At 42.0% G+C, this 25,072-nt stretch overlaps 1 protein-coding gene across 3 annotated transcripts in view; it reads left to right on the top strand.

The window, feature by feature from the left end:
- Positions 1-25,072, top strand: part of gpat2 (glycerol-3-phosphate acyltransferase 2, mitochondrial) — a 110,669-nt gene that overhangs the window by 67,030 nt on the left and 18,567 nt on the right. For all 3 annotated transcript variants that reach the window (XM_060054454.1, XM_060054453.1, XM_060054455.1), the window contains exons 3-6: positions 22,127-22,240; positions 23,374-23,484; positions 24,314-24,387; positions 24,668-24,778. In XM_060054454.1, coding sequence (XP_059910437.1) covers positions 22,169-22,240; positions 23,374-23,484; positions 24,314-24,387; positions 24,668-24,778 — 368 coding nt within the window. In that variant the 5' untranslated portion in view covers positions 22,127-22,168. The remainder of the gene's footprint in view (positions 1-22,126; positions 22,241-23,373; positions 23,485-24,313; positions 24,388-24,667; positions 24,779-25,072) is intronic.

Raw genomic sequence — 25,072 nt, 5'->3', positions numbered from 1 at the left:
TATAAATGTCCATTCATCCTGAATTCAGTTTCATTGTCTCCCACCAAGCAGTGGCGACACATGCATGTATTTCATGTGTTTTCCATAAACATTGGCTCTGTAGAAAATGCCGACATGCTCTGTAAGCCTTTATTTAAATAAATCACTGCTCTTGGTTCAGGTCCAATCACTGCTCTTCGTTGGAAAGCAAGGCTGTTGGTCTTGTTTCAGCATCAAACAAACTGGTTGCCTCATACAACAAACTGCAGTACATTGGATGACGTAGGTACCTTCACTGAAAGCAAGAACTCATTGGAATTTTCAATACAGGTGGAGGTTATGCTATCACATATGCAGCTCTTATCAAAGCAAGGTACTGCTTTTACTTGACTTTTGAGTGCATTGAATTTGCAATGAAGAGGGAAGCCTTGTGCGTTGTCTGCGGATAATGTGCCATAGCTGCCCAAGAGGCAGAGCAACCTGTGTTTATATCTGTTGACTTAAGCTGCTTAATTAATCCTTATTGCTTTTGCATTTGGTTTAAAAATAGGGACCTCCTTGACATGCTCATGTTGTATGACGTTTTCATCCTCCTGTGTAATCAGCCTGTTATGCTGCAGGTGTAAAACACTGCACTCCTGGCCTGAATACATGCGCAATTAATCTTGCGATCAAGCAGCACCAGTGTATGGTTGTGTATGAGTTAATCACACAGCTCCATTGTGCCACTTTGTGTTAAAAAAAAAAAGCCATTCAACTCGGAAACAAACTCAATCATTAGAGCGAGAAGTTTGGTCTGCACAGGCTAGTTTGTTGATGCAGAGGTTGTCAAAAAGCCACTGCATGTTTCAATGTCATATGCCTGTCTAAGAACTTCAGATGGAATATGACGGCCACTGTTTGCTTTCATCCCTCTTTATCTCCTATCAGCCGTAGCTTCCTGGTGCTTTATCCTCTAGCTGCCATTGACATTAAAGATCACTTGTTCAGGACCCCAAGAGGAGATCCATATAAAGGCCGTGTTCACATTTATATATTAAATTACTTACTACTTAGACAGTAGTAGTTAGGACTGTATTTAACTACTAACTACTTATTAATATATCTGTATTTAAAAAAAGACATATGTATCACAAAGCAGTTAGTAGTTTAATATAGCATTGTGTAGGTTTACAGCATATATGTGTGCTATGAGGTAGAGAGAATACCCAGCCTCCTGAGCCGTAGGGACGGTGATCATCCTGAGCGTTAGTGTTGATTCTACCCCGGTCCTCCATACCTGCTATACCTCTTTAACTCCTGCCCGCTGGTGTCTTCCTGTCCTGACTGTAAACGGTGCCCTGGTGATAAACTGACTGATACAATTTTTCATCAGCCCTGGCCGTGGGGACTTGTACGATGGGCAGTGGGCACTGAAAGTGGGGGGATGGGTTACCTTTCGACGCGCATCACGACAAGTCATAGCCATAAGAGATACAAGCAATTGCTGACCGACTGATCATAAAGTGCAAAAAGTGTTCCACGATGAAAAGGTCCATGCCTTCAGGTGCGCAATTTGGAAAACTGAGAATAGAGGAGCAGGAAAGGAAAGCCCATAATGAAGGGAAGCTTCATTACTTTGCTTGTATTAGGCTCACTTTTTCTACTCTATAACTGTCCAAATGGAAATATCTGCAGAACCCCCCAGCTGTTGGAGAAGGGACATCTGATCTGCCATCTTCAACACTCTCTGAAGCATGTAAAGTTAGCCAGTTATTTAATGTCTACAGCCGAGTGAGGGCTAAACTTCCACAACAAGTTTAAAGCCATGATGTGTTGCACATTTCAAATGAGACATCGCTCACTATAACACTCATACACAATGACGGTGCTATAAAAGTATCACAAGGTTGCTGGGGGTTGTAACCATGGGGATAACACGCCTCTTCTCCTTCCTAGAACTGTCGGATCACAACGATTTATTTTTAATCTCATAGTGTTCGAATTTCAGCTGAAACAGTAGGGTACTGGCTCTTCAACAATTCCTTTATTCTCACAGCAGCCACATATTTTACCTACTAGTAGTACTACTACTACTACTACTACTAGGGTTCGAGTTTATCAAATCTCAGTCTATCTCTACCACACTCTCTCTACTCTACTCTGTGCCCCTCTCTCTTTATTACTGCCTCTCTCACACTGCAACAAAGGTGTCTTATTTGAAGATTTGATTTTTCTTACCATTTACGCTTTTGTTTACATATTTGTTAATATCTGTGTTTGTTCTTTCAAGACTTGCCTTCTGCTTGATGCCTGAATTTATATACGGGTCACGTCAAAAAATATAAATGAAAGTAGATAGTTAATACAGGATTTGTTACGAGGATTAGATCATTGTGATTATTCAGCTTTAATTATTTACTACCCATTTTGTATCAAGGCATACAAAACCAAATAGAGCAATAGTGGTATTGGTATTGGGAGTATAAATTGAGTTAATTAGTATTAATATTATTATAGTATTAATATATGTTTAGAATTGAATAAGTAAGGGCGCCCCGGTGGCTCACTGGGTAGAGCGCGTACCATATAGGCTCAGTCCTTAAACGCAGCGACCCGGGTTGGAGTCATGCCCGTGGTCATTTGCTGCATGTCCTCCCCTCTATCTCCCATACCTTCCTCTCTATCTCACTCTATAATAAAGCATTAAAATGCAAAAAAAATAAAATAAAATTGAATAAGTAATTGGGTGAGGGTTAGGGACACTGAAAATAAGTGTAGTAAATAGCTAATGCACATGCTTTATTGCTTACACTGTAACCACAGTATACTTGTGTGGAGATTAAGCTAGTTAGGACATAGCTTTGGGGAAAAACTCAAGCTGTGATGCTGAAAATCGAATTTATTTGTAATATACCTCTCCAATGACCACAACTGCCTTTTGATGCTCCGTTAGCTTGTTTATTTTTTATCTGCGTTTCAACAGTTCCTGCTTGCTATAAATACTGTCACTTAAGGCAACCATTTTCTAGCTGTAGTCAGTTTATCACGCATTTGACATTTTAAGAAGTTGAACAGCTCCAAGTCAACTGCCAAATATCGCCACTCTTTCTGCACTAACTTTTTTCCTGACGTATGACTCAAGCAGTGACACCTCAAAATTACTGAGGTTGATTTTCCTCAGTAACTATAGCAGGCATAAGTGTTTGCCTACTTTTCCACAGTTGCCCGTCTTATGTCATGCAATAATTCATTACATAGGTGCGAACAGTAATGGGGTTTTAAGGCTGTCCCATCTGGCTTTCTATGTCTTTCAAAGGTGAAATAAGATGTTCCCATGTTATAATTGATTAACGACGTTCTGTGAGTTAGCCCCCTGGTCCGCTTTTATAGAAGCTGGAGAAACTGGAGCAGATGAAACATGTGAGTGGAAAGGGGTAGAAATGGGTCGATGAACAGATGGGATTCTGTGTACAGGTATCTGCTGCCTGTCTCGGTGGAGGACTCTGAGGCTCAGTGTAACTAATTATGCATGGTGTTTGCAGACAGTAGATATAAATTGATTCCTCCGCCAACAACATGTAAAAATGATAGGATAGACAAACGATATAAAATCGGGAGAATCTTTACCTTAAAGAAGAGTGAGAATGAAACCCCAGGCATAGGTCTACCTCCCCAAAGGAAAAGGGCCAGGGACAAGACTTCTCACTAATCTACCATTGCTTGTAACGTCTCTAAAGCCCAAGCCACACAGGCATGTTGGGACAGATGGGAAGTCTGATTTTTTTTTTTTTTTTCGGTCAAAAACAAACTTAAGTCCTATTCAAAGAAAGGGGAAATATATAGCCCTGCTACCATCACACTCAGTGTGCTTTGCTACATTAAAACAATATGCAGGGCTCCAGACTAACTTTTTTCAACTTTGGCACTGTGGCCCCTAACTGAAAATTTTAGGGGCGCAACCAGAAATGTTAGGGGCAAACACCATAAATCAACATGCCAACCAAATATTCACATTTCTACAAATTTTCACTGTATTACTCATAAATATATTTATAATAGCTGCAGCAATTTACAATGTGCTGTTTTAAATTCAGTGTCACATTTTATTGTGATTCTCATCCATCCCAATGGTTACCATGTGTGTGCGCATGCGTTCGACGAGCACGGAAACGACAGTTTCCCTGGAGTGCGCCTGCTTGTGGTGCCGTTTGACAAGGATGCCTGCATTAGCAGGCGCGTCAAACGCCTCCCGTGTGAAAAGCCCTTTATGGCACCTGAAGCAGAGTCCAGCACGGGTTTGGGTATCCGGCACGCACAATTTGGATGAAACAGGTGAAAAATTATGTACCTATGTTGGACATGGGTGCGGGTTGGCTCGGAGGCCTGAACAGCGCGGGTCGGTCGCGGCCCGTTCTGCGATTTTCAGTGAGACCTCTCAGGTGCTTGATATGTTATTCAGGAGCGGTGGAGTCAACTAAAACCTTCAACAGTGGATGATGAGCTCTTTTGCACAGCAATCTTAAGCACCACGCCAAACACCAGATAGTGTAATTCCCTGGCATTCCATCTAGTGTCTAATTTTCTTTCGGTGCGGGTCGGCCGTAAATATCATTTTATAGCGGGTCTGGACGGGTGCGGAATGAAAATCGCGCCACTGTCTGAACATGCGTCGGATGCGGTTTAAGTATTGCGGGTATGGGTTTGCAAAATAATACCCGGGCAGGACTCTGACTGGCACTGGCACCCTAGCCGCAGGTCTGAAGAACGAGTCAATAGTTTGCTTGCTCATTGTTCAAATGCACGTTATGAAATCTTTCTCCTTCTCACGTCGTTTACGTGCGCTCGATAATCTCTAGGACCCTCCCCCTCCACACATTAGCAACTAACAGTGACCATTCCTTATCCTTCTCAGACTTATTGGCCTGCTACAGATTCCGTATTCATTGACAAGCCCCTTCCACGTTTAAAAATAAAAAATAGGGCAAATTTACTGATGTAAAATTCAGTTGCACACGCAAAATGCAACCATTTGGTCGCAGTCTGGAGCCCTGATATGATTATATTTATGTTTTGGATTAAACCAATTAAGAGGTGACATCCTAAAAACACATTGAGAAAGACCTTGGGTAAGCCGATTACAGGGATTTAGTATGAAATCTAACAAATGTGCCAAAAAGCTAACTAAAAAGTTTTATATCTTTATCAATAACCTGGGTAGCACTAAAGAGATTGATTGTAAAGACAGTTTTCAACAAATGTTTCCAATTGGAATTGTTGCATTCTAACATGTCAAGTCTACTTGATGATCTATCTTAGTCAGTCTATTTACAACCCACCCTTGTCGTTGTCGTAAAATCATTGAGCTTTGTCAGCAGGGTATTTTTCAACTAACAAGTCTCCTCTTTGGGTGCCATTCATATAGGAGTCACTGTCTATGGCGCCCTTTAAGCTCCAATAGCATTGCGTTTATATTCATCTTTCATCTTTCACAGCTGAGACGCCATACAATAAAAGCTGCATTCCTGCGAAGTATCCAAACATTCCTGTCTTGGTTCATTCAGGGGGGAAGATGGTTCTAAAGTGTGGATGAAAGCCTATCGCAGATACACTTGTGCGTTTCCCCTCCAGATTCACTTTCTTGGTGGGTCAGCGATAGGACACTGCCGCCAGCCCTTACCGAGATGCTTTGGGTCAGCCTCCACAGTAGTTACTGGTTTCTCCTAAATGAGCAGGTGATAGAATTATTGGTCAAATCAATCTGAGTCTACAGTGGTTAGTGCTGCTGTCTGCCTGCAGGCTAAAGAAGGGCTTTATGATATCGTTATTCAATTTGAGAGGTTTCAGGACTCGCATTTGCACACACAAAGGCACACAGAGACACACATGGATACATTCATATGCATGAGGACCAATTGCACAAACGCTTCGACCCACAGACACATATTCCTCTGATCAGAAAGATAAAGGTTTTGTGATTTATGGATTGGCATGCTATCTACTGCGGTGCAGTAGAAGGTATGATGTACGATTCTTTCAACTTTGATTTAGCCCTAATTCTGCTAATAACGGCAACAAAAACAAGGTTGTGATAATGATTTAGAAATGGCTCATTTTAAAAATATTTTTCTTGCTGCATACCTCAAGTCTTTATCTCCTGGTTAACTTCCTGAGGTTGATATGTTTATGACTTTGTGTATATTAATCTGGATTATGTCATTACGACCATCAATTACACATTCAGTTACCCTCAATAAACAGAAATGTACAGTTCACATGCTGGACACTGTTTTGAGGATAATGAATGACGACATGATTTGTGGAAAGTGCCGAGTGTTCTCATATACAATAGTCTGATTAAACACCAGCTGTACAGAAAGGCCTTAATGGACTGAGTAATGGACCTGGATTTGGTCTTTGACAACCACATTGGTGTGAGAATAATGCTAATTAGAAACATGGTAGATGGCCCACAGCGATGTTTAGCATTCTAATGGAAGAACATTGGTATTGGTATAGTGGTCACTGTAATCCATTTGTTAAAAGCGACCGTATGAGGTATTCACAACCAAATGGCACTTAAAATTAAAAGCAGTCTAGAACTGTGAGGCTATTTCATATACTCACTTGATCTTTGATCTCGCTTTCTCTCTCATGCGTTCTCTTTGTATAATGAATATATATATATTTATATATGGAAAATGGAAATGGCCCTTTATGCTCTCGTATTACCCTATACTCATATATTTAACACTTCAATGATTCATTTAGTTGCGGAGACAGATGGTTAATGCTTCTAGTGAGCCTGAGCATAAAGTAATTGCACTTCATTTGATGAGGATCCGATGAGTGAATGTGCTGAGACTAGAGAATTAGAACACCACAGCATTGCATCTTCTGTCCAAATCTACTACTGCCAGTCAGCTTTTTTTTGTGTGTGTGTGTGTGTGTGTGCATGTATCTGGGCTGATGCTTGACTGCGCTGAATATAGACCTGGGCAAATTGGGTTTAATTTAATCTAAAAACTAATCTGATGCATTAGACAGAAATGAATAGGTCTTATTCTTAAATTACAGTTTTTAATAGATCTTGCCTAGATTTTGTTCCATTAGGTGTATGTGTGAATGTGTGAGACAGAGATTTCTAGTTTGTTTGCCCATCTGTGCACGCAAGGTGGATGAGAGAAGGGAACTCTGAGATATTTCCCTCCATTAAGTTATATCAGCACCTCCTGATTATGCGGCTCTGCTTCATTTGCGTCATTCTTTTTATTGCCATTGTTAAAAGTGTGGCCGGTTTCCCCCGCACTCTAATGCAGAAGAGATGAGAGGATCAATCACGGGGAGATTGGATCCCGGCGGTGAAATAACCTGCTGGAGACAGTGAACAGTGAGTGAGAAAGAGAGCTGGAGATTGACTCATATGTTGGAATCAGAGGCGGAAAGTGAAAAAGTAAATAACAATTAATAAGTTTGATGCCAGGTCAAACTTATTTCAATGGTCCCTAACCAGGGAGAAAACACAGTGTCTTCTCCCTGGTTAGGGCAGTGACAAGACACAACGCCATTGGTTAGGGACAGTGACAAGACCCGACTGGTACTGGTTTGGGATGGTCATAGGGAACGGGGCTTAGAGCACGGCCAAAAACAGATCATAGGCTGTCCTTTATCTGCCTTACTTAGCACATAAAAGTGATTTAAATTTAGTTGAAAGGTACATGGGTGAGAAGAAAAGGGGTTGAGGGGAAGTGTGAATAAAGGAGTGAGAAATGGGAACAGCGAGCATGAGGGTGTACAAAGAGGAGGGATGCATTCCCTCCTCTTTGATGTTATACAAAAGCACTTTTAATGCTGCCCCGAGAATCTCTGTCGTCTCATGCAGACTGGTCACAAACACGTTATTTCTTGCCCTGCCCATTTTCTTCATTGGAGAAAACTTGGGTGGAAAGATCCAGATGCAGTTTGATTCTCTTGACTACAGCCCACAGTAGGGGCGGTATTTCAATATTATTGTTTGTTATATATTCCTCGGGATGGTTACTCATAAGAATTTCTAATATAAAAAGATACTATGCATCTAGTCATAAAAATACTTTTTATTATTCATAACCATATAGCCTGTAGGAATATGATTGTGAGCAAATAATAAACTGTCTGTAATGAGTATCTGTTCTTTGGACCCCCTAGGAAACTAGATGGCTCATCTTAAGGGGTTATTCTTCTAATAATGTTGAGATAACATTTATTTGGACATTTACACAATAATGCCAACAGGCTACTTACATTTAACTAACTTAGCATTCGGTTATAGAAAGGATTATTATGACAGTTTCCTATCTCATGATTCCCATATGAGGAGATGAACGGGTTATACATTAATATATCATGTGTGAGTTAAGTTCATGGGAGGCTACATTACATTATATATTGGTCACTTAGAAGACGCTTTCCTCCACCAACAAGTTAAGGTGAGAACAATCAAAGTGAAAATTAGAGTGGCTAGAATGTTGCAGTGATGTGCAACCTACTTCAAAAAACATATACTGGAGTGACTGCAAAGTAGCCATGGAAATCAGAAATGTGTATTTATTGGTAATCCTTTAGAGGCTTTATTCTATCAAAAAATCAACAAGACATCCTTTACAGACCTGTTTACCATTAATCAATAAGAGAAGGATACTGATATAGGATATAGCTGAAAAAAGATTTTTAATGAGTTTCAGTCAAATGGTTACCTGCAAGCAACCTGGCCACCTCATATTATTGGAGTAACCTTTTTACATTGATCTTGAACAAAACACTAATACCATTCCGGATCAAGAAATTTGTTTGGAGATTAATGTTTTCTTAACTATCAAGACAGGTCGATTTTCAATACAGGGATCAATAACAAATTATTATTACCATATTAGCTTACTTTTACTGCATCTGAGAAGGCATATTGATTTTCTTCTGAAAATGCTTATACCTTCACTTTTCTTGCTCATCGATCAACTTGTCTTGATTACAAAGTATTTTGAAACTTTATAAAAATTTCCCTCAGAAGCTGTACCAGATAAATTTGAACTGCCCTTGCTCTCCTTGAATCTTTAAAGAGGAACCGTGACACTAGGCTGTTTGCTAATATACCAGGGCACTGCTTCATGCACGTGTTACAACGCGTTTCATGGTCGAATTCATTTCCACGAAAAGTAATGTTGGAAAGTTGAACAATTGACCTCATTCTACTGTGATTTGTGTTCTCCGTTGGTCTGATTCAAGGAAAAAGACGTAAACGGTCCAACTATTTAAAAGAAAATGAGTCAATTGTTTCACTACATGGGTGAATGAGATAGTACGCTTTATTTATTAAAAAAAAAAGCGTGAACAGTCCCCTGTTAGTCAGGGGATTGAATGGGTCCACTAGTGGACAGAACAAGTTCAGTATCAATGGACGTGGAGGGCTACTTATTATAGGGGGTTATTGTAGGGGCCAAAATCCCAAAGATTTGCACCAATTTCGGTTAACCTTTCAGTAAAAGAGAACCCCTCACTGGGCTTGGTTTCATTCAATTATATTCAACTTGTCCTTTCAATAGAGGGATCAGATGTGAAAAATGTAACAATAGGTTCTTGAGATATACATCTGTTTCGTCGTTTTTGCATTGGATTATTTTCTATTTGGAGAATTCACCTCATCCTACCTCTACTAAAACCTCCATCCTTGCTCTCCTTCACTTCATTGGCATCACACATTGACCCAGATACTCATCAAATGTGATGCTATGGCCAAGATGTTATGTAGAGCTACCAAGTAATAAAGCACAAGGCAGTATTCGCTCTAAACATCACATTTATTACATTTTTCTCTATTTACTTTGGGTCTGTTCTTTATGGCAGTAATCGGAGAGAGAGGCCTATTGATGAAGACTTGAATAACGGTTCCTTCAGTACAAAAAACACTATTGGACTATATTGGAGCATGCACCGTTTATTGTTACAAATTAGGTCTTCTTGATAAAGGGGAACACTAGTTTATAATGAGAAGAGAATATTATAAATAACAATGTAAGAGCTGCCTAATAATTGGAGAAAACTAGGAGTACAGGAGGTGATTGGTGGGAGGAGAGCTGGCATTACTTGCAGATGAGTCAGATAAGCAGCACAGAAGAGGGGGAAAAAACAAAAATGTTTCTTTCAATGGGTCTTCTGTTAAAAAGCCAGGAAAGGGGAAGGTCATAACACCAAATGCACACAGAAAGGGAGCTAAATGGAGTTCTAGAGGAGGAGGAATAGGCGGAAGTAGAGGACGTCAACAGCGGAGCACAGTAAGCAGAAGTCACTGCAGTGTTTTTGTGAAGTCATTACCTGCGCCCACTCTTGAGCCCCGTTATGAGCTGTTTCGGGAGTACGGCTGGCCAACACTTCAACACGCTGTTGTTTATAGCTACACATGGTTAAGAGCGGGAAGGGCAGAGTGTAAATGACGAGTGCTGTTTGAATAAGACAAAAAACAGTGTGGGAGGTTTTTGTCTACCCCTTCGTGTGTGTTTATCTTTGTCTTTACCTAAAGGTATTTGGGTGCAGACTCTCTTTAGCTCTCTGCATAGAGTATGTGTAATGCACTGGTGCCCCCACTCACTCCAAGTGCATGGGGCCTCGTAGATTAGCCCCACAGCATGTAAGACCTTCAAAGCTGCAATCCAGGAAACCCAGGAGGTCTGTTAGAATACAATCCTGTTAAGTTTTCAATACCGACCTCCAATGCATTGTCATCGTTTTTTTTGTTTGCAAAATGTGGTTTATGGTGTGGGAGCGTGAACAGCCGCTGAGTTTATTCTTCCTTGGAATTGCTTGGGCATCCTGTCCTGGGGTATTTGACCTCCCGATATTGTTCAACTGCTGACCCAGCAGTACTAGCGAAGCTGCAAATTGTATTGTCTCCCTAGTTTGTGCTGTTGTAAGGTCTTGAATTTTTAGTGGGGTGGAAGATTTGGAGAGAATGATGTGTGTGATCTATTTGGGCAGAATGAAGGAGCTGAGATATTAAGGGTCGCAGAGATGAGTATTGAAAAGGAGCTAACTGCATTCGGAGCAAGCCCACCATTGAAGAAGACCCCCACAGAGTTTTCATGCACTCTGCTCATCTCTTCTCCGTTTAATGTTGCGGTCAGTTCTGGGGGACTTTTGAGGCCCAAACTATTTCCCATGCAAGGATGATATTTGACAATATCTTATTTTATTCAGGAAGAACTCGTGATGGGAAGTGTGAGATTTATGCTGCTTAAATCCATTAAATAATGAATAAATAAGGAAGTTTATCTGTTAAATTTCTCATTTCCGTTTCAATTTTTAGTTTAAAAACAATGGTTAAGCAATTATTATATATGCTCTATTAACGTGCCATCACTTTATTGTGATGAATTCTGAAGACTTTTCAATGTGATTATTTCACCATTTCATGAACACATACTTTTGATTGATTGCGTTCAAATTGTGTCTCTGTTGATTGACAGAAAAATAAATAATTTGATGGCCGTTCAGCAAAGTCACAACTTTTCTCGGTTTTGGGACCTCTGGTGGAATGAGCTCCCTGCCGTTCTCAGGAGTGCAGAGTCGCTCACTATCTCAAGACTCAAAACTCACCTGTTCAGAGTCCACCTCGACTCTGCATAGCCACCCTCCCCCTTCTGGCCATCATTGTACACTGTATTGTATTGTGTTGTATTGTATTGTATTGTATTGTATTATAGTACTTAACTGTGTAGCAACTGCAGTAGCTGCTATCATTGCTGTAACACGGGGAATTGGTTAGCCTAGCGATTGTTGTACTTGCACTTGGTTCTATGAACATCCTTTCTGTACCGAAAGCAATATATTGTTGCACTTATTATGACAAATGTACTTATTGTAAGTCGCTTTGGATAAAAGCGTCTGCTAAATTCCCTAAATGTAAATGTAAATGTAAAGATAATCAAAAATGTGATATTGCTGTCAAAGGTCAGTTCATCACTGTTGAGCAATCGTTTTTACATTCCCAGGCCCCCTTCGCTCTCCATCCTGTTATATCCATCCTGTCAACGTTTCCCAGATGGAGTGTGAAAAGTTAAAGCCCTCAATCACTAAAAAGCGTGAAATTGTACTAATTCAGAGAAGTTCTGAATAGGATAAAAAACGTGTAATCTCTCTGAAGTCGTGTCCAAAAAGTGCTCTGAAGTTTTAAACCATGTTCTCAAGAAAAATGTTTCAAAACCATTTACCAAACCTGGTTTTGGCTTGATAAGCTTATTCCTTTCTTTTCATTCTAGTTTATTGGATTTATTGGGCGTGGGTGCAGGAATGTTCTGAATTACGTGGTATTCAACAAACAGGAATATGGCTTCAAGTAGGGCTGGGCGATTAATCGAATTTTGATCGCGATTACGATTTTAACATAATCGAGTTATCCGATTTTTTGTTAATTATTATTTTATTTATTTTTATTATTTTGTAATGATTTATAGAAAGGTCAGAACAGCTGGACACATATCTGTATATCATTTTAGATTGGAACATTTTCTTTTTGACCATTTTGTGTATTTATTTAAGGCGTAATTTCAAAGTTCTCAGTTACAACGTTTTTTTTGGGAGAGACATGGTGAATAAATACAACTCGTTTTCAGACTCAAAGATAATCGTTTGAATAATCGTGATTTCAATATTGACCAAAATAATCGTGATTATGATTTTTCCCATAATCGAGCAGCCCTAGCTTCAAGACACCTTGACACAGAATTGGTATTTCTAGACTTGATAGCTTATCTCTCCAAATCAGACACACAAACTTGGAAATTTGCCATAGCAAAAAGGCAAGTATGTCAATTCCGTTTCATTTTTCATGAAATTTATTTAGATGCTGTGACCTTGTGTTTTTCATACGGAAAATTGAATCCCCGGAAGCCTAAATGGCACAGTGACATTTAATTTTGATCATTGATTTGAATGTGGCATACAATCTGTTAAATTTAGATAAGCATTGCATGGTCCGTGTGAGAGCAAGTTCCTCCAGATTTAGATTTTCAAGGGGAAAGCCAAAGAAAGGAGCAAAACGCCTCACACAGCCGGTATATTATTTTGCAATAGGCCTGCATACATAGAGAGGGAATGAGAGGAGAACACTCCCACACACACACACACACACACACCCACAGGCTTATTATTGGGCCTACCAAGTGATCCTCACATGTCTTCATTCACACACTCACATAAAACCACAGAACCCTTAGACTTGATTGTATTAGATTGATCTTTTATAGTTAGTGATCATAAGACTTTTATAAAGTGGCTTCTTTATACTTGCATAAAGTAGCAACCCTGGTTCCATTCCAGCCTGTGGCCATTTGCTACATCCTTCCCTACTTCTCTCTCGCTCTCACTCATGCTCTCTCTATCTACCTCTCTCTCCCCCCCTTCTCCCTCAGTTTTACATTAGCACCCACACTTTACACTTGACGGCCTAAAGTTTTATAAAAGCGTGCTATAAAAGAGATAATGGTGATTTTCAACAGGGTGACCACTTATAAGGTTCCACTTCACTCTTCTTTTGACAGACAACCCCTTTGTAGTCGCATTACACACCAAATGATGGTTCCCACAGATATGATCAAATATGAGGTGTGTATAAAGTATGATTTTATTAGAATTTATTATTTTGATCCCTCTGGGAAATAATGTTAGCAAACGCTTAATGGAAGGTATTCATATTGTTCTCGCAGCACTAGTTCAACCATGCACGTCAACAACCAGCTCATCAGGGGTTGGGGGGAAGGGGTGTACCAAACTAGCATTGCGTGATGTGCTGGACCCTATAGAATAACAGAGCACCTGATTACATTCAAGGACTTGCTGGGGACGTATTCTGGTGGAGCTGAACCCTCCTGGGCAGGGATCCTCATGCATACGTAATATCTCACGGTTCAGTTCTCAAGGGGTGGTCTCCTTCGATCCGTCACGAGCCCAAGCCTGTTTAAATATGAAATGGATCGGATCTAAAGTGCCGTGGCTCACCTGCTCTCTGCCCCGGGACAGGCTATCCATGGTTTATTGTTTTAATGTCAGAGTTGAAGGGGATAAAAGTCTTTTGGCCATCAACACACTCATACATATTAATTGTATGTATCCCTGAGCTATCTCATTATTCATCTGCAGGATATCATTGAAAATCATATTCTCTCTATCCTCTCGGTCTCTCTCTCTCTCTCTCTCTCTCTCTCTCTCTCTCTCTCTCTCTCTCTCTCTCTTACTCTCTCACTCTCTATCTGTGACAAATGCAACGGCTTTCCAACTGAACTCAGATACCAATCATTGTCTCACAGACTATTTTTCATCAATCTTGGCACTCAGCTGAAGCACTTGGTTTGTGTGTTCATGTGCAAGTAGCCCCACTAGGTATTTTTTGCTTTGTACCACTGGAAGTTGTGGACTATTACATCCAGGCATGTCCTCTAATCAAGCACGTACCACTTGTTGTTGACCAATAGGATTTCCTTTGATTGAGTCGTGCACAGCAACCTTCAATTAGACTGTGACTTTGTGGGTCCAATATCGTGATAAGGAGTCACCAGTGAATGGTATGACCATAGAGAGAGGGCAGACATACAAAATAAGTGTGTAACATGCTTGTCCTTATGCCAACCCAAACATCAATATGTCATTTATTGTCCTTAAAATAAGTGGCCACACATTTAAAGATTTATACATATAATGCAAAACACTTGACTACATACAGCCTGATTATTGCGGGCAGGGATGGCAGAACGGACAGATGGTTTGCTAAAACGGGCCCTTATGCATCAGAGGATTGTGAGTCTGCGACTAGAGTGAAGGAAGGTGAGGTGTTGGGGGAGTTGTGGCTCTGGGTCATGTAAGATTATGTGTGCCCTTTTGGGTTGGAATGGAGGTGAAAGGTTGGGAGTAGTGGGTCCAATTATTTAACTTGCTGAGTGAGGGACTTTTAAAGGGCCATTTCCATTTACTACTGTTAGCATGTTGTAAAAGCTGAAGGATCCATAAAGAGTAACTGTCTCAACCAAACTCTGATAGAGGAGCAGCGAGCTGTTATTTTAATCTCCTCATTTCCCAACACAAAGCCAGCATGCACACACGAACAAAAGCGCTGATCCTACACGCACACCAACATGGATGCTCACACACACATGTGGGTGCGGATACACATTTTGTCTGTCTTTCCCATGCTCGAATCCCAGTCCTGCATATTTTTCCTTCTGCATATTTCATTTTTTTTATAATTATGTCATCATGTTGCGCGATTGTTTATGTAGTTATTTGCCCCTATCCTCGGAAATGCATTTTTTTCAATGGTGTAGTGGGCTTAGGTAAGAGTCTGGTTATTAAGAGTATATGATTCAGCCAACAGCTTCTATAGCATTTATTCTGAGCTGCTCCTACCACCTCAGCTGCATTCAAGCTGAGGCCCATAAATGCTGTTTAGGCTCGGTAGTCTGTCATGCTCAGAATTGGATCATAAATTGGAGCACACACGTTTGGTATTCACGTGATGCACAGCCTGTTAGTATCACGACACATCAGACCTGGCCCTCGGTGGAAGATGAATTCAGACATTTGTTTACTGTACGAATTGAAATATTACGCAAATAGTGTAATATTGGCCCAGTGTGTTGTGGCCCAGTGGTTCAGTAGTGATCATACAAACTATTTGTTTAGTATCAATGCCAAATTGAGAGAACCATCATGTTTGAATCGGTTCAATGAGCCAAAGTAGATCATGTTTACATTTTATGTTTCCTCTTTTCGGATGTTGATGTTGAATGGTCTATTCTGTATTGCCAATACTGTTACCTTAGGTTAAATACATGGTTTGTTTGCTGTGTACAAGGTCCTGAATGCCGTGTGTTTAATTGCTTATTTTATGCATGCATGCTTCTGCATGGGACCCGATTTCAAAGTGCGAAATCTGCACAATAATATCCGGCCTCTCGGTAATTTTACTTTTAAACCATTCCACCCAGGCCTGGGCGCTCAGGTGAATATGTATTCCGCGGTATTTAATAAAACATCATTGCTGTCCGGCAAAACAACTTCAGGGAGCCAGAGTTGAAGTTTCTGATTTTGAATTGGGAAACACCCCAGGTAAATTGTTCAGCCATTCAATTATTCATACTGGGATTCTCATTATTTTATGTGCACGTTTGATTCTGAACTCAACTTAACTGAACTCAACGCCAGCAACACTCAATATTGCATTTTACTATTGGTCTCCAGTTGCCATTTTTAGGGCTCCAAGCCAACAGGTTGGATCCCTATTGTTTTTGTAAGGATTGTTCTTATTATTCTAACCCCCCTAAAAGTGGTACCACAGCCCAAACCGTAAATGGTGCAGACACGCCAATTGCATGACTAGATCCAGATCTGTTCGGACTAAGCAGACGACAAAATCCAGACCTGCCGGTCCCTAGGTGGCGCTATACCAAGGAAAACGCGTTTGCGTCTATGACATTTTTTCGTCAAAACCTTTATATCCACAGGTTCACGGTAGCGTTTTGAATACATGCTTCGCGTTGTGCCGGCGAAATGCACATCGCTTGGACCCCTGGATAACTGCTTGTAGTTCGAGTTTATATTTGTTCTTGCTTGCATACCTCTTGCTCACCCTCCCCCAGACACAAAACACACACACACACACACACACACACACACACACACACACACACACACACACACACACACACACACACACACACACATGCACTATCTTGGTCTATCTCTTTGAATAACCTTCTCCTCTGTCCCGATGCTCTCTCTTGAGACAATGGTGCCAGCAGAAGGTTAGCAGCAGCCTCTGAGACAATGGTTTAGGCAGAAGGTTAGCTACAGCCTGGGGCTAACTATGTCAGGCCGCATCAGAGACATCCTGTCAAACAAGCCTATCGATACAAATAGCCAATGATACAAGACTGCATTGCACAACTGGAGAAAGTCCCTACCACTCTCCACTGAAAATTCATATTAGGACTTTGACTTTTGCCCAAAAATCATATTCGAAGTTTGTTTGTTTATTAATATTAATATTCGAATATATTTGAATATTTATTACAAATATTTTGACCATTAAATGCCTTCAGTAAGACCTGGATTGGGCTTCGCAAGATTTGTTTACCGCGTTGCTATGGTTACCGGTCTTCGTGTTCCAACGGTAATTAGGTTTCTAATAAATCGCTGTCTAATCAATACTTCATTGACTGCCTCTTCCGTGGTCAGAACAATAATATGAATAGACTGCGTCGGGTTCTCCGACGTCTCTCCCTCTTGGCCTGCCCATAACAGGTTTGAATATTAAGGGCTGCCTAATATTCGTTCGAATTTTGATTTATTTTTTGATATTCGAATTATATTCGAATAACGAGGTTCGGAGTCAAAGCCCTAAATCATAGGCATAGTGTGGCTCCGATATGCCATACCTTGTGACTTCTCTTGGAATCAAGCTGTGCCAGGATTATGCTTTTAATGGCTTTTTTGTGAGAAGATCGGTTGAAATGTACTCTTTACTTAAAAGCAACCAAACAGCATGTCTGACAGCTGGGTTGAGGTGCTGCAGTTTATTGCCTACACCCTTATGGTTATGGATGTGTTTTATATGGTGATATTGCCTGTGAATGATTTTCAGCCCCACTAGCCATGCGTGGATTGCTTTGTCAGTAGCACTTCGGTCATTGATGCTCTGACACGGAGGCCTTGACACTCTGAACGCAAATTATTTAACGCACGCTCCAAGTAATAAGACATTCACAATCATAGCTTTGATGATGCGGTCAAAGTGGACATATGATGATTGACCTATTGACCTATGATAAGTATTAATCATAGGACATTTATTCACATTTAATATTCTGGCCTAAGGCTCATACAGGTCTAGGCTAAACACTAGGTTTGTTAAAGAGGCAGTTACAGGCAAAAACCAACCAAACTATGCCATGTTATTAAAAGAAAACCAAACACTATCTGTATTCACCTGTTCCAAAGCGCTGAGACTTTTTGGACTCACCTCCGTTGAAAATGAAACCAAACCAAAGTGCTTTGAAATTAGGTTCTATCATGTCTGTTGCCTGTCATGAGGGGAACACATACAATGTGCCAATTGTGCCGCGTATACCAAGCTAAATGTGTGAGCAAATGTGTGAACACATGTAATCATGGTAAGTTATTGGTGTGAGGAACCACGCACCTCCTCCTAGGGACCACTACTCTAGGGACTGTTGGTTTCAGTTGGTATAGGAAGAGGACCAACAGTTGATCAAACAAAGTGAGAATAAAGAGAAAATAATTTTATAGAGAGACATTGTAAAAGCAATCCCAGCGGATCGTGATGCCTACTAAATTAGACTTACGAGAATGACTGTTGAATTCATGCTGTTCGTGCTAAAGGAATCACTTACAGATTTTAAAGCTAGGAGATTGTGGATATGAACCCAGTGGTCTTACCTACCTAAATCCCAGGATTTTCAGGGCTGTACTGGGATTGTTCTACTGCAGGCCTTGTACAAGTGATGTTGTCGAGGACAGATGGGGATAATAGTATCAAAGATCAAAGATTTTGCTCTGATAGAGTGTGTGTGTGTGTGTGTGTGTGTGTGTGTGTGTGTGTGTGTGTGTGTGTGTGTGTGTGTGTGTGTGTGTGTGTGTGTGTGTGTGTGTGTGTGTGTGTGTGTGTGTGTGTGTGTGCATGCGTGCGAGTCAGTGTTTACAAGTGTAGGTTGGGTCATTCCATTGTGTGTGTGTGTGTTTGACAGGCCCACTGCGTCATTATTGGGCCCTCTGCGTCATCACCTGATTAAAATTCCCCAGAAAGGCTGTGATTGTGGTACTCCTGTAAGTACGGACCATCACACCTGTCCATTGGGCTTAATCAATGCGTGCTCCCAGTTCGGGCCCACTCCGAATTCTCATTTGCATGTCAAAGATGCAATGTAAACACTTTCAGGCTGATAAATAACGCCATATTTTCCTATTTTGAAAACATTTTGTTACCTTGATGCTGGGTTGATTAAATATATTCATATATTCTGTTGTCAACAAGAGCGTACTTTTCTACCATCTCCAAGTCGTCCGTCATGGTTATAGCTGTGGCAAACTAGGAATGTTTTAAATCCCCACAAAAAAATGTATGACATGTTTATTGTTGTAATCAAAGGTCACCCACAAAAAGAGTTGACCTATGGGGATGTGGAGAACTCTCAGGGTGTAGGCGAGACAAGCCTTTGAATCACAATGTGTATGTGTTTGCAGTGTGCGAATCAGTATGGCGTTCCCTTAGCCACACGTCTCTATAGATCCATCAGGTGGATTTATTTTCACGCACCTCAATAAAGAAATCGAAACATACACTCTAACAGATATTAAAGTGCTGCTGTGAAGTTGACTTGGGTTTAATTTGACTTGGCGGTTCCTAATCACAAAAGATGCTGGTACTGTCGTAGGGTTGTCCCATATAACACATTGATATGATCTGGCATCGTAATTAAAGACTTTTGATTAATAAGTTATTTACTGGGGACTTGCAAGCAGCACAGGGGCCCATCCTTGAACCACAGACATTGACTTGAATTCACTCTCTAGAGGGGCGTGTGTCTGTGTGGGAGGGGACCTGTTATGCAAAGTGTGTGTATAGTGTGCGATTACAATTTTGGCATTTGAGTCCTGGCCTACATACGCTGTATGAGCCATCTTCAGCCTTTTCTACGTGATGTGCTGTTCCCGGTGGGGCCGCTTACATAAACCCCCGTCAGGGCGTTTTCTGCATAGGTGCTGATTCCCAATCCTTTTAAGCTTCTAATTACCAGCCTTTACCTCCCATTTGGGCTTCCCTTACCTTCCCCGTCACCCTTTGCTGCTGCCAGGCTCCACGCAGCCCAGGGAGCCTCTAATCGATGACTGTGACCCCACTGGAGTCGGTAATGATTGTGGGAACCCAAGCCAGTCGAAACGGAACGCGTCCCTATAGGGAATTGTAGGATTTGAATTAGCCCCGTTAGTAGGCCAGGGCAGGCGGGTGTACGGTGGTGTAGAGTTTGGGGGTGGGGTCGGGGGATGCCTTCACCATCCAACCAGAAAATCGGATGACTTAAATGCTAAAGCTAGGCGGAATGAAAAAGGTGACACTTTGAAATGGTTCTGCCGAGTGACTTATTTGTTTGTACTTAACCTTTAGTGGAACAAACATTTACTAGAGAGTCCCGGGCAGCATGCAGCACTAAACAATATACATCAACACCTGCCCGGTGTTTGATTGAAAAAACAATCAAACACCGGGCAGGAAACATAACCTATTACAGACGACAGAATAAGCTCCATCTCCTTCAGGGTTGAACCTGATTGACAAGACAACTCTATATGTCTAGTCTCTCATAGGGCTGGGCAATATGGGAATACATCACAATCATCATGGGGAACTGCACACAATGTCGATAAATATAACAATACTCTTGTGAATTCCAAATATCAATCTAAGCAGTCTAACGAAGGTCATTACATTGAGTTTGATAAGGATTTATTAAACTAACCTTTAACCTCTCTTGTACGTTATCACCTGATATTTTGTTAATTGGCACCATATCTTATCCAATACTTTTTGACAATATATTTGGGTATCACTATAAGTCGATACCTTAATTTCAGACAATAAACAATAATACATGATTATTGCCCAGCCCTAGTCCCTCGCCCATTCCTACCCTATGTCACGTGATGCATCACATAACGTTTTGATAACACATTGGATGCATGTGATACACCTGAAAGAGGCGAGACCTTGTGAGATCCGCTGGGTATTAATAGCTAACTCTTTACTCTTTAGGTGCCTGGGTGGATGGCACGGATGGGTTAGATGTGTTTTGCCGTGAAGCGTGTCGCTTCAGCCCAGTGTTTCTGTAGCTGTGAAATGAGGCATGGGCGCAACACTCACCTAATGGCGCGTTTCCACTGCAGGGTGCGGAACGGATCGGATCGCAAAGGTGCGGATCGGGTTGCGTTTCCACCGCCAAAAGTGGGCGTGACCCGGACTTTGCCGTACCTGTTCCGGCCTCGTTCTCGGGACTCCTCCGTTGGGGTACCGAAAACGAGACGAGACGCCTGAAAGGGTCCCGGGAAATTCTAGCTACACACCCCCTCCGTTGATTGGTCGACAGAATCATCACTTCCGGGTGACGCGGGGATAAAAACAAACAAACAGTAGCCTCGAGGTATTATTCTTTACAATTAACATGTCGCGTAAAACGCTTGCTTGGGCGAACAAGGAGGTGGAGACGTTCGTCTGCATTCTTGGGGAGGAAGACGTTGTTTACGATGTTTACGTAGCTGCCGCGGCGATCGACATCCGGCCTACCACAAAGGGTACTGCCGGCAGTGGAAACGCGACCTCGGAACTGAGCTGGGCTATACCGCCCCCTCCCTACCTACATATGTGGTCTTGAGTCGACAACTCGGTCCCCTACTTGAATAATTAAATGTTCCCCCCGATTTACTTTGGATGGAATAACCCCTAAGGTATGCGTAACTCTATCCCTCCCCACATGCATACACACGCACGCACACACTCAAATCCAATAATCTTTTTAGACAAAGGGATTGGCAAGCTAGTGTGTTAGGTAAGGTAACGTGTCTGTAGATTAACTGAATGAGTCTAAAGGGGATAGGCGGGATTTGATAAGAAGAGAAGATGTGCGACCAAAGGGAAGAGGGTGAGAACCTACGGTGGTGAGCAATAAGGTGCAATTGTAGTTAATGTATCAATTCATGCTACCTCCGCTTTAAAGCACCACGGCTGTCTTTTAGAGCAAACACACAAATTGTGTGTGTGTGTGTGTGTGTGTGTGTGTGTGTGTGTGTGTGTGTGTGTGTGTGTGTGTGTGTGTGTGTGTGTGTGTGTGTGTGTGTGTGTGTGTTAGTGTTAGTGTTAGTGTTAGTGTTTGTGTTTACTTTAATTGGGAGGGCTCAAGCCCACTCTCTGAAATTGGTGTCATAACCCTGAGTTAAAAAATACATAAACCCACACACTCACGCATTGCATACAGCTGCACTTACACGCATGGAACTGCTGTCAAACATCAGGGGTGGGTGGGGGGGGATTGCCCCTTTACAGTATCCTCAAGCTTCCGGTTGTTTCCGTACGTTGTAGGTAGGCCAGTGAGAGAGGCAGACCTGTGAAGAGCAGCCCAGGATGGTGCTGGACGCGGACGCCCACCTCAACGATGAGGTGTTCCTTTCTCCGGCTCTTCATAACAAACCTGCGGTAAGACGGGGAAAAAAAATAACAAAACGACAGCCTCCTACACGGTCCTCTCTGTCCCAACGCCTACCTCCTCATTCAGCACACAGTGTTACCTTGTATCTCCCGCTAGAGTATAATCAACATCACAGTGATCTTTATTCTAGTCCTGTGGATGTGCGCCGGGCTCGCTACGCCTCGCAGCTCTCCTCGTCCAAAGGCACTGAAGCACTCGCCCCCCGTGCTCCCGATCACTTTACTGACTGAGTCAATGGACAAAGTTGGTTGCACCATGTTGCTCTGAATGTAATCATTTGTTTAAGCTTATGTCGATATATACATGTCTTTCACGACGTGAAAGACAAGAGGCTAGAGGTATGCCTTTAGAGTGCCGCAAAAGGTTAAGATACAGCCCAGGCACCCAAGTATGCTGAGATTTTCCCTTGATTTGATATTGCAGAAAAACATTTGCTCACAGTAACAACCCCGGTGAATATCAATGGGCTGCTTGTGGATTGAAACGTTAATCGAGTTGAATCAATTGATTTACGTTGATGTGGATTAATGGTTAAAGCCTATTCCTCAGATAATCTGAGGAATACGTTTAACCTTTCAGTTAAACGTATGGGTGTGTGTGATCAACTTGCTCAGCTCTGACAAAAATTATCGATAATCAAACTCTAGCCTTGGTTTTATGGTAAAGTTAGTTGAAATTGACCTTTTGTTAGTCATGTATGGTATTCCATTTAACCACTCTTGTTACGCGTTATTAATCATTCCCATTCAACTGTGAAGTAAACTGTCGCTGATGTGAGGAGATTCATGAGCCTAATTCAGACCTAGCTGTGATAATCAATCTGGCATCCAAATGCAACACCTCCATGTCAAGCATAGGTAGAGTAATATCACTTCTTCAAGCCTACACACACGCACAAACACATGCGCACAAAAAGACAGCACAGTGAGCTCACTGACGGCACTATTTTAAATTATAGTTTTTCAGGATCATATTTACATTCGCTGTGGACTGACTTGGCAGCCGGAGAGATTCATTGCTCACTGGAGAACTTCCAACCCAGACACTCTGTGTAGTTGCGGCGCTAACCCCTTTTTGTGTCTGACAGTGTGTGTACTGTTTTGTTTCTCCTGCCTGTTAGTCTTCCTGGGGAGTGAAGGTCAAGGAGAGGCTGAAGATTGTCACTCCCTACCTGGGCAAGTTCAGACCCACCGTGGGCCAGTGCTGCCATCAGTGCACCCCAGACAGTCTGGTGAGCAAGCATCTTATGCAAAGCAGACAGAGAGGGAGAGAGAGTGGGGGGGGGATGAAGAGTTAATATCTGAGCACATGCAAGCAAACAATGTTGATGTGTTTTCTACGTGTGTGATCGATTGGCTAAATCAAAGTTGGTCGTTGTGACCCCCACCGCTGTGGTAGGAGATTGGGACGTAATGATCTTCCGTCCATCATTCCCAGCAAAAGGCTCTGCCGCCCCCGCTCTCTGCTCTGTATCAGTCTGTTTGTTTGTGTATTCCGCGTCTCCCTCCTTGCTCCGCCAAGGGTTTGTTCGAAGCGAAGAACTTCAAAAAATAGTCCTTGTTAACATTTGAGATGTGTGCAAACGGCAGCCTTTGTTTAAGCCTTCAGAAAACATGCCTGCTGCGCTCGGGTCATGTCGTTTCACAGAAGGGAGTTTCAGTCACGACCGAGGGAGAGATGAGTAAGGTCGAAATGAAAAAGAGGCAGGATATTGATGGTTGTTTTTCTCCATGCTCACAATGTCCCCTCCTGAAGAGCCTCACCAGTCACATGATCCATTAAACAACAACAAGTTAAACAAGTTGGTGATAGAAGATGACCTTAGAGGCCACTGACCTGACGCACAGAGTGAATACAGTAAACCCATGGGCACCTCAATAGATTGCCTTGTTGTTATGCCCTCCTTCAGGGGACTCTTGATGTTCTCAAGAAGTTTCTTTAACGTGATATAGGGGGTTTATTTTCCACTGCGTTTGGTATGGGTTGCATCACTGCCTGAGTCAGACAGTCACGTCTGTGTGTTTGTCCTCTGCATTCATCTTCCCTGGTCAATGGCTTAGGGCAAGACACTAGGACAGAAGACTGCCTCTCTTGGTTTCCAGAATGTCCTGGCTGTTGATGAGACACAAATCAGGTGGAGTTTAGTTTACATGAAAATCTATACAGCCTGTTAGTCTGTGAACCCACTTTTTAGACATTTTTGATACTTTTTGGTTTAGCTGTGGTCTACATTTTAGTTCAGCTTACTTGTATTAAAATGTTTTATTTTATTCCATTGTTACTTTTTATAACTATTGTATTTTACGATGCGATAAGATTTACGAAGAACCTTAATTTCTCCTCTTGGACGATTAAAGTACCTGTTCTACACCCATCTACGTTTCCTAAAATGCCCGTGCTTTTGTAAACCAAAGGTACCGCGGATGGCTGGTCCGCAGAGTTTGCTGTGTCCTGTTTGTGTCTGGGTGCAGTGTCTCCCCGAGTCCAGCCGGAGATAGGCTCGATCGAGTCCGTCAGAGCATCAGGTACCGCAGATGGGGAAAGAGATGCCAGAGAAGAGCAAACAAGAGATAGGCGGAGGCAGAGAAAATGAAATGCGTTCCTGGCTGTCTGGAGAGAGAGTATGAGAAGGGAGAAAAGGGGAGGATGATAAGAGATGGAGACAGATATAGAAAATAAAGGCAACATCGGCTCTGCACAGGGGTGGATACACGGGGAAGAGGATGATTTTGGTACGTCGTCAGACCCGATCTGTGTCAGTGGGTATTCAGTTAGTATCTGTTGTTCTCCTCTCCCGCGACGTAATTGAGTTTGACCTT

Source organism: Gadus macrocephalus, chromosome 6 (assembly GCF_031168955.1).
Source record: "Gadus macrocephalus chromosome 6, ASM3116895v1".
In the NCBI taxonomy this organism is placed as follows: Eukaryota; Metazoa; Chordata; class Actinopteri; order Gadiformes; family Gadidae; genus Gadus; species Gadus macrocephalus.
Note: the sequence above shows the minus strand (reverse complement) of the source record. Positions and strands in the feature narration are given on the sequence as shown.